Below are 10,685 nucleotides of genomic sequence, written 5' to 3' on the forward strand. Positions count from 1 at the left end.
AACAGAACAGTTTCTGCTGTCCTCCTTAAACAGGCTGAAATATACAGATCACACATTCCTCACAAATGTTATTACCTCTGACTTTTAGTCACTCATCCTGCTTCATGTGAAGAGTAGAAAACCGTGACATGCCTCGACTTTTCCCTTTAATCTGCTTCATTTTGTATTTTCACTTAAAAAAGGTCTTTCTTTAAAACGTATGTGTCAATCCATGCTAAGCATAAACTTGTTGGACGTACCATAAAATGTGTGAACTGCTGAACCTATTTTTGTTTCTCACATTCTTTAAGCTTGTTTGAGCTGGTATGAACTGGACAGACAGCTAGCAAAAGGAATCCTTGTTGCTTAATTCGGCTCAGAGAAAGCATGTCCACAGGTTTTGCTTGTGCAAGAATGAAAATGAAAACCTTGGTTTCATACTAGTGTGCTTTAAAGTATACATCGATTCAGAGAGAAGCACCAATTCAAGTGAGGAGAGAAGCAACAAAGCATTTCACCCTTGTGGGGCTGTATTTTTTTTCCAACAAGGTTATGTGTTTTATGACATAACTCTGATATGTTGAGGAACCCTACTTAGTTCCAATATTTCCCTTCAGCACATCTGAACTGATGGATCTGCTCTCATCCTCGACAGTAATCCATATATTGTCTAAAGTCAGGGTGTGAAGTGAACATCTTAAATTTAATTCCTCAAGAATCTGGACCCTTGATCTACAAATGAAAAGTAAAACTTAGCATTTTTTCATCCAAACATTTTCCTTCCACTTAACTTTTATTATGCTAATACATCACTGCAGGTACTCGGCTTCTTCAGCAGTAACATAGCAGCTTAGCCCATTTGTGAAGTGTCTCAGAGTATCCGCTGAATAAATGTCAAAGCAGTCTTCCATTCAATGTCAGCCACAATCAGAGTTCTGTGTTGAAAATCCCTTTCTATAAGTCTTACTCTAATTTGATAAACAGAACTTTAGTTTTCATCACCTAATCTACAATATTAAAATAAGTCTTAAAATACCAGAAGTAATGAATCTTAACACGAATAATAGATTCACTATCTGAATTGAATTACTAAAATTGAACTTTGCACCAACTTTCAGCTGACCTCTCATAACAAGACTCAGTCTTATGTAATGATCCCAATTTTGATCTCAAATTTTATTTTCTTTACATTTGACAAGATTTCGTATAAACTGTACAGTCATGCAAAGACAAACTTAAATCAAAAAAGAAAAAAGACAAAAACAGCAATGTAAAACAACTGATTATGCATATGTACAATTTATAAATTAGATCCTTTACAACTTCATGTAACTTTAACAAATCTCCTCTGGTGGTCCATTTTGTGACAGTAAGTTAACCATTATGTGTCATACAGAGAGTGGATTTATTTAACAGGAGTCCATTTTCTCCTCTGCGATAGTATGGCTGATATTTCACAGATGACACCAACGCAATCAAATTAGAAAACAACTCATTCCAATTCTGTGAAGCGAGCGAACATGGCTTTCCGGACTGCGTCTTTGTATGTATCTGAAGCAGACAGAGTGTAGTTGGTTCCCTTGGTGCCAAGTCCAGCTCCTTTAGTTCTCAACTGTGCCTGCAGAGGAAAAGGACACACATTAGCACGCTTTACAGTAATTAATGCTGCTCAGCAAGATGGAGCCCGTTATCTCTAGCTTTACGGTGTGTACCTCGATCGGAGCGGTGATGCCCTGCTGGTTGCGACCAAGACCTTTCCCCTCCTTCCAGCCCATGGCCTGCAGCATCTTGTTCCCAATATTATCACTGGTAAGGCCATCTTTAGTGGGCTGTTCATAATTTCTGCACAGGTAAAAAAAGAAATATTACATTTGTATAGTAAAAAAGAAAAAAAAGTATAATTTGTGTCTTAAAATACACAAAAATGCTCTTACACGACTGGTGCTGGCTGGTTGAATTTCTTCTTTTTAGGCACTGGTGGTTCTGGAATGCCGTATTTTTCTCTTCTCTCAGCTGCTCTGTCCCTGTATTTTTGCTGATGCCAAAAATATATATTTTTAAAATTTAAAAAAGGTCAAAGTAAGATGAATATATCCAAGCATATGAGTGTATGCTCAAACCTCTGTTTCTTTCCTTTCCAACTCTTCCAGCTCTGCTTCACTCATTTTAGATCTGCGGAGAACTTCAAGGTTTTTCTAAGAGAAAACAGATTTTTTTTTTTAGTTGGACTGTTGAAATTTGAAACAAATCAGCCAGAAGTCAGTGAGTTAGGGTGATACCTTGTGAAGGTCAGACAGCTGCTGATGTCTCACTAAACCCTCTTTGTTGGGGAACTGTCTCCTACACAGCAGACAGGCCATCTTCTTCCAGTCTGTCAGTTTGTCCAGACTCAGGTCCCCGCCATCGGATTCTCCTCCTGCGACTCCTTCCTCAGGGTCACTGTCTCCACTGTAGGCTGCCACCAGTCCACACTAACCCACAAACACAGAGCGAACATCCCATAAAAACCAGATAACTCGGAGGCCACACCTAATGAAACTCCAGAAAGAAGAAATACCTTGGAAGAACTGGCAGAGCTTATAGGAAGTGCTTCCTCTTCAGCGCATCTCGCAACCTCTTGCATGAGTCTGTCTAGACCTACCTGCTAAAGAATCATTCAACATTTTTATCGACCTTTGTCAAATATTACCCGCTTGGACGTTTACTTGTTGAATCTTATGACATACCTTCTTCTCAAACAATGTGTATCCAGCATCAGCTGCTGCTGCCTCCTTCCTCTCTTCTTGGCTGATGGGCTGAAAGCTACTTTTGAAGTTTTCTTTCTGCTTATTGAGACTTTTAGCCCACCGTTCCATGTCTTTAGCAATCTGAAATATTTAAAAATCAAAGTTTAAAAACAAAAACAGTAATAAAACAGATAAAGCTAAACAGAACAGATAAAAAGTGCCTTAAAGTGGGATTTGCAAAAATACCTGCTGTGCAGTCTTGCTCTTTGGTTTCTCTTTTTTCTCTTTAGGCTCCTTGTTGCCTCCCGCTGAGCCATTTGCTGTTTTATCATTCTGCCCAGGGTTTATGTTGCCAGAGGCCGGTACATATGTCTGTTTCTCACTATCCCAGTACAGGTACTGCTGAGTCTGAGTGTTGTAATAATACTGAAACATAAAGCAGTGATGTACAGAATCAAAACATTATGAAATCTCTCCAACCAAACTGGCTGATATTAAGGATTTTGTGCTACTTACTTGTGAATTTGGGTCGTAGTAAAGGCCAGTCTGAGGGTCGTAATAATAGCCAGAAGACTCATCATATTGATAGGTAGATGTATCAGGAACAGAACCTGTTGATTATGGAAACATCAAGTTAATACTTGTTAACAGAATCCTGGTAAGCGCATTAAAAAGTTGTGATAGAACCGGTTTAGGATATTTAGGTTATTACTGCTGTATAAGACACTAACAAAAAGTCCTAGAAATTAAAGAGTCATCAGAAAACCTTCAGCTTGATCTACCTTGACTGGTGACTAGTGGACTTAGTTTACCATCTTCAGTATCGCTGAGGCAATAAGAAGTCAGAGAAGGTACTTATAGGAAGCTATGTTTTCTACAACACATTAAGACATTTTTGTTGTTAAATGGGGGTCAAACAGATAAGATTGGGTCACTACTGGCATTTACTGATAAGACGCTAAAACCCTGTTTTCCATCAGCTGCTTTATCACACAGTGTGACATCCTCTCGGTTGCTAACATGAATATTCAAAGCAGGAAGGCTATAAACAAGTATTATAAATAGCTGTATCTTTTCTATCAATACTTCAAAGAGTAAAGTCAGAATCAGCTTAAGTTTGCATTCAACTCTGGTCAGGGCCTCCATCTGCTAGATCAATTAAACCTACCAAAACCTATTTAAAGGAGCTCAAATTTTCCTGAAATCGCAATTTTAAAAAGTAAAATAAAAAGTCAGATTGTACCATTACAAAAAAAAAAGTAAAGCAACACATTTGTCCATACCACTGGTGGACTCCCCCGCTGGTCCAGCAGCTGGTATTGCACTGGCTCCATTAACCTGGGCAGCAGCTACAGCCAAGGCAGGCAGAGCTACAGATTCAACAGCTGCAAGTCCTGGCTGAGGTTTTGCATCCAGTTGCTGGGCAAGAGGCAATGCCTGGAATTAAGAGTTTAGGGTTTTTTTAGAGGTTGATATTGTTTTTCAACTTTATGTAATTCATTACAACCAATAACATTACCTGTACAGCAGGTGGCGCAATGATATGTGGTTGGTAGACTTGTGGACTCTGTGATATCACAACAGCAGCAGGAACCAGCTTTACACCTGGAGCAGCTAAGACCACACAAAAAAAAATCCAATTATTACAGCATTCTGAGTAACTAAAGCTTTAAAGTGAAGTAGAGAAGTAGTGTGTTGCTGTGGTATGTGTACAAAAGATGTCCTGTAATTTTTAAATGTGTCCCTGTTCTACCACAGCTGAAACAAACATTTACTTCCACAACTCTGCAAAACTTCATAACATGCTGAGGAGAACATTCATCCATTTGAATCAGCAGAATTAAAACAACAACATATTTAAAATATGCAGGACAGCAGCTTTTGAAGAGTTTAGTTAAATAGTCCTGTTCTACATAAAGTAACAGATTCAGTCTAATTGTGAAAAAATGGAATACTACAATTAAGACAAAAGTTAAAACATTACACATTTATATGATCTAATGTGAAAAAAAGGCAATTTACCTCCTAGGATTCCATTTCCCTGACAAGTACTGGCTGCTGTTCCTTGATGATAATATGTCTGGTAGTCCTGTAAAACATCCAAAGCAAATGTTAATGTATAACTTACACATATGACATTCCCATTAATCTTAGACTCCTACAAATAAACTCTTTTCTACATATATAAGTGTATTTTTACTCCAAACATTTGGCACTGAATGTACTTCGTTGAACTAACCTGTGACAGAGGAGCGTAACCTTCCTGCAGACAGGCATACTCTGACATCCCGTCTGAGCTCTGCTGTGGCTGGAAGGTGGAAGACAGATCATTAGTGTATGATCGCAACAGCTGCAGAAAAAATAACAAGGAACTCTGAGAAAAATGGGCCAACCTGAGCTGAGGACCACTGTGCTGCTGCAATGGCTGTGCTGGCCACAGAAAAAGCACTGACACGATTCCCATCAGGCAATAAGAGGTCCCTAGTTGAGACAAAAGGTTAATTACTTTGTGTTCAACAAAAGTGGTAGTTCCATAAATACAACTAAATGCCTTTTAATGCATTACAGAGATGACTCACTTTCTAGCACTCTTAGCATAATCCACCCCGATTGTTTTCCCATCCAGTTTCAGTGGAGGTTGCAAACCTTGTAAGATGGTTAGCAGCTGGGAAGCTTCCTGCAAAAAGTTGAGATATCAAATTTAAAATGGTACCTTTAGACCACTGGGTTGTGATTTGTTTTGATAAATAATTCGATATGTATCCAAGGTTGTTTTACCAGAGGGGAGGACAGCTGAACAAAAGCAAAGCCTCTGTTCTGGCCCGTTTGCTTGTCCTTAATAAGGCGAATGTTATTGGCTGACAAATTGGCGTATGGTGCCAGCGCTGTCAAAATGGCGTCCACCGTGGTCAGAGGAGCAATGTTTCTCAAGATGATTGCTGTAAAAGATGACAAGGATTCACGTTAAGAAAAGCCAATCGTGGATAATCGTTTTAGCTTTTGGATCTGGAACAACAAAAGCTCTTACTGTCTCCATAGAAATCACCAGTGGGCTGAAGTTCAGGGAGCCCAGATGCATTGCCCGCTTCACCGTCTGTTAGGAGAATCAGAGAAATAAAAACGGCATGAACATAACCTTTAATGATGATTTAAAATAACATTAAAAAATGATGTGCTAAAAACCTGATGTTTTCAGCCTAAAAAAAATATAAATTACACCATGAGGGTCAAAAATTTAAGGGAGCTAATACTAATACTTCAAGGATTACTTTGAAATATTGGACTTCCTTTCTCATTTGTGATAGATCGTAAGCAGTGATCTATCACTGCTTACGATGGTTAATTGTCTAAACCCAATTTAAAAGTGAAAATACTTTTAAGATTGTACAGTTACTGTAATAGATGTTGTGCTAAACCTCAACACTTTCAGCCCAGGCTGTGCGGATGTCTGCAGTGGTTGGCCTCCTGCTGATTCAACTACTTACCAGCTTTAGCTGCTCCACACCTGAAGCACTTCAATCGCCTCCGGAAATTGTACAGGCCACACTGCAAGTAACCGTTCAAATCATTTTTATTAAAAACAGCTACTAAAGCCCGGAACAGAGCTGCCGCAGACAAAAGGAGGTCTACTTTGACGCTAAACCAACCTGAGACACAACTTGAGCTTTAACAATTGTACCAGTGCAGAAAATATTGGATTGGACTGAACAATGGTCAAAATCCAGAGTTTACTTACAGTGTTGCAGAGCCAGTCTTCATACTTGTTCCTAGGGTGACTGTAGTGCATGTCCACAACTTTGCCTTGGATGACCAGAAGTTTCTGAAAGAGGAAACAAAAATCACTCAAGAGTTCATGGTGGACTAATATCTAATCAATTGGGGCAAGCAGTGTTGGAAGGGAGAGAATGGGGAGAGGGACCCCCAACAGACAGCCTTTGAGTTAAAGACAGGCACATGATGTATAAGTGAGCATGATGTAAAGAAGTTTCTTTAGGTGTTTGGGACCCGCGTGCCCAGACTAGGCTGGAGCAGAATGTATAATGTGATCCTAATAGACACAGCTGACAGCTTAAAAAAAAGACAGAAAAAGAAAAAAAAAACATGAGCTTTTCCATTTAAAAAATGAAAACATTTAAAATTCCCATCTACTGAGGACTTGGGCGTAAAAAAAGATAACACTTAAGTCATCAAATGGACACCAAGATTTAAACTAAAAAAACAAAAAGGTGTGCTCATAATCTTAAATACAGAGCTCACAAAATGTGTCTGCTGTTTAGTATCAATGCTAATAGTAAAACTAAACACTTTGTTAATGTAAGAAGGTTTCAGATCAAAAACAAATAGACATCTCTGGTTATATTTAAGTCAAACTGTTTTGATGTGTGGTATTCATTCTATGAGTTATTTTCCTACAGTTTCCACACTTCATATTCAACACATTCTGGTTGCCTTTAGAGTCAATTCTCCAGATCCCCAAGATTAAAACTAGACTTGGCGATTGTGAAGCAACCTGATTGGTCTCCATCCATCTGGTAGCATCTTGCAAGTGATAAAAGTCCACGAAGGCGAAACCACGGCTTATACCTAGAGACAGCATTCAAATATAGACGGGAGGTGTGTTAGTTAAGAGTCCATGGGCATATTATTCAAAGTCTTCCACAAACTGCTTCACGACCCAGGCCAAGTTTGGTACACAAAAGGCCACTCCTTAGGAGTTTTACCATAGCAAGAAATCCTGCTGAATACCACACTCTTAGAGTGGGTCAGTCAACTGACTTCAATAACTAGTAATGCCGTACTTACCTTGAACAGATCCACAAAGTACTGAAACAGTAAGTCTTGCATCAAAAGTTTTACATCTGTTTGTGTCACACATCTCTCTCCTATGTGCTATGGGAAAATGGGTCTGAATGGAAGCAGATTGGCCCTATGGTCAAAGCCTGGGGGTGGGGAGTTAAGGGTCCGGGGTTCCTCTGGTTCTCACCTGTTCTCTTTTTCATCAGTCTGACATCTATGGGCTGGGGTCCCTCCAGTTGGTCAATGGCAAAACGAATCTAAATTATACAAAAAAGTACAATTTACATAAGGATTCACTGTATCTTAATAAACATTTATTTACTCAAACTAAATATGCAAAACTGATATTCAAAATCACTTACATCCTCCTCAGTAGTGTGAGAAGATAACCCCCCAAGCATGATGGTCTTACTCTTCCTGTCATCCCCCGGTTCTCGTCTGTAATCCTGCTCTTGATAGTCACCGTCTGAGTGATAACCATCTTCTGATCGATCACTGTTCCGCCGTTTCCTCTCTCTCTGCTTCAAAACAAAGCCTTAAAGTTTAATATTAGCAACCAAAATAAGAACACAAATATGCAGGTATTTGAGCTCTTACCTCAGGGCTGTCTCGTGGTCCTCTACGGTCTCCATCATAACGATCACGCCTCTCTTCACTCCAGCGCCTGGAGTTGTGATCACGCTCTTGGTCTCTGTCCCGTCTGTCTCGCCAGTCTGGATCATCACGGGATTGCTCTGAACCGTATCTACCACTACGCTCAGTCCGACTGATCCTGTAAGACAGCAGAAAAAAACATCATTACAACAATCTACATGACTATTATAATAAATTAATTCATATCAAAACAAAATGCTTTAATAAAACTACTGTTTTCCATCATTTAAACCATAATTTGTGTGTCAACAGTCTCCAGCAAGTTTAAGGAAACACAAAACATTGATAATCACACATTGCTAGATTTACACCATGGTTCTTTACATGAAAGTGGCCATTAGTCAAGCAGTAATATAAAAATATGGTGGTAGAGCTTACTAAGAAGTTTATGTTTTCTTATGTTTCCACCGACACAAGACCCTCACTCAGACCTCAGAAAAGCTGAACCGCCCCAGCTGCAGTTTACCGACAGATCAGAGGAAGGAACTGTTTTTATCAGGAGCTTGGCTCAGGCTCATGGGGAACAACAATCATTCAAAACAATGTAAGTACAGTCATTGCACTGCTTAGAGCAAACTATTTCCCCCTTAACCAGAAACAGTTCTTTAACAATCACATGCTAGCACTTTAGACTAAAAGATGTTTAGCACACATTGTGTGTATAGCTATATGTCAACCACACTCATTTCCACTTCTTTGATATACTTGATTTTTGTGTGGACATTGTCAGCTTGACCTGTGATTTATCAAAGACCAGGAGCAGCAGGCTTGTCTTTGCAGGGTTATGCAACCACATTTAACCTTTTTATGTGTATAAAGACTCTTGCATTATCTGATTGGATGTAAATACAGAGTTTACAACTAACACAGTAGCTCAACTTATGGGTGTTCTATGGCATCTGGTACTTCTGTCATTTTTTACATTCAACTCGATTTTGGTGGTGGCTGGTGATTGGTGGAAAACAATGAATCCCTACAACATCAGCAACACATATGACTTAAGAATTATAGTAGTGCACATCTTTTAATTTCTGACCAGTATTTACATGCATTTCATTGAACGTTCAGCAATTAATTTCAAACTAGGCCTCGACATTAAAGAGGTCTTAGCTGAAGGAGATTTTAAAAAATACATCTATTTCAGATAATGAGAGGAAATGAATCTTGGCTGACCTAGCATATCAAAAATAATTTCCTTACGAGGTAAAAATGTTAGCATTGACGCCCTTCGCTGCTAGAACAAGGACATACCTTTTTCCGCTTTACTACTGATGTAACTTCGGCACCATTTTACAATTGAGCTTATCGTGAACGGTCGTTCTCTAGAATACAAACACTGAATCCCATCTATGTTTTAATACCACTGAACATAAGAAGAGCTTTCGGTTGAGGCTTACCTCTTATCAGCACCCATTTTCTTAACGGACTCTTCGCTCCTGCAAAATCTACAGGAAAGAAAGAACCTTCAGTTTACTCATTGTTCCCTTCCCACAACCTGTCTAGATATTTTTTAGTTAATTTAAAACACATTCATTCACAAACGCATTTGTTTTCAAGTTAAATGAATGCAGGGAAACCATGGTAAAACATAACATGGAGCCCGAATGTTTGTTGGGAAAGGACAAAAAACAACGACGTCACCCAGTACAGAATACTGCTCTACCCAACAAATAAAACAACTCACCGACGTATATTTCTTTACAACGATGCTCTTTTAATAATTACTTTATAGCAGAAACATTTAAAAAATTACAAGAAACAAAACTCATTTCACGTCGAAAGACTGCTGACGACACAGACAACGATGGAACCTTCTTTATCCCAAGATGCACTGGGGCAGCATGTAGCGTAGAGGGGTTTATTATTCCCTGGTAAAGTCTCGCAGGCAGTCATTATAATCAGAATATCAGTTTTAAAACTGCCATAGTTTTGTGACTTACATTGAGTCGGTATTTTATTCAATAGGCGATTTTAGAGAGCGTTAAAACCCGGATTTACCTGTTTCATTCCGAGACAAAACACTTTCGTTAAATGGGTTGCGCTTTGGATTTTGCCTGCAAGTCAAAACTGTGGAAAATTATTTGTTAACACGGGGCCATTTTGCGAAAGCCTTACTATTACGCAATATTTACAGAAGAATGTTTGTGACCTTTTATAGCCACAGAATTTTACAATGTTTATATGTACCTTTATTAAGAATATTGCTGCCGCGTCTAATGGATTCAAGTTTCTCTAATTGGCTTATTATTTTGTTCTGGGTTGTCATGAAGTAAATCAGGATAATTTGAGATATATATAAAATGAAACCAGTCTTAAAATTAACCTCCTTCACTCCCATCAACTGAATGAAAGGCTTAAACAGTGTTTTATTTTAATTAACGAATAATTTTCTCTATTTTTACCTCTAGATCAGGGGTCTCAAACTCCAGTCCTTGAGGGCCGTTGTCCTACAGTTCTTAAATGTGCCACAGGTACAAAACGCTGGAATGAAATGGTTTAATTACCTCCTCCTTGTGTAGATCAGTTCTC

At 38.8% G+C, this 10,685-nt stretch overlaps 1 protein-coding gene across 3 annotated transcripts; it reads right to left on the reverse strand.

Moving 5' to 3' along the window:
- Positions 1 to 1,123: 1,123 nt before the first annotated feature.
- rbm5 (RNA binding motif protein 5) lies at positions 1,124 to 9,986 on the reverse strand. 3 transcript variants are annotated; one of them, XM_023325039.1, is made up of 25 exons: positions 9,841 to 9,986; positions 9,554 to 9,601; positions 8,100 to 8,274; positions 7,865 to 8,020; positions 7,690 to 7,759; positions 7,216 to 7,289; positions 6,442 to 6,525; positions 6,191 to 6,251; positions 5,734 to 5,799; positions 5,484 to 5,644; positions 5,285 to 5,382; positions 5,099 to 5,186; positions 4,945 to 5,013; positions 4,728 to 4,794; positions 4,225 to 4,319; positions 3,989 to 4,142; positions 3,222 to 3,316; positions 2,952 to 3,131; positions 2,706 to 2,846; positions 2,537 to 2,623; positions 2,259 to 2,450; positions 2,100 to 2,174; positions 1,914 to 2,014; positions 1,692 to 1,821; positions 1,124 to 1,597 (listed from the first exon to the last, which is right to left on the reverse strand). In XM_023325039.1, the coding sequence occupies exons 2-25, from the start codon at positions 9,568 to 9,570 to the stop codon at positions 1,472 to 1,474; spliced, it is 2,562 nt and encodes an 853-aa protein (XP_023180807.1). In that variant the 5' UTR covers positions 9,571 to 9,601; positions 9,841 to 9,986; the 3' UTR covers positions 1,124 to 1,471. The 3 variants fall into 3 exon arrangements, with proteins under 3 accessions (XP_023180807.1, XP_014331447.1, XP_005796971.1); XM_014475961.2 differs by having other exon boundaries at positions 2,537 to 2,620; positions 7,865 to 8,023; XM_005796914.2 differs by having other exon boundaries at positions 7,865 to 8,023.
- Positions 9,987 to 10,685: the final 699 nt, after the last annotated feature.

Source organism: Xiphophorus maculatus, chromosome 20 (assembly GCF_002775205.1).
Source record: "Xiphophorus maculatus strain JP 163 A chromosome 20, X_maculatus-5.0-male, whole genome shotgun sequence".
Lineage (NCBI taxonomy): Eukaryota > Metazoa > Chordata > Actinopteri > Cyprinodontiformes > Poeciliidae > Xiphophorus > Xiphophorus maculatus.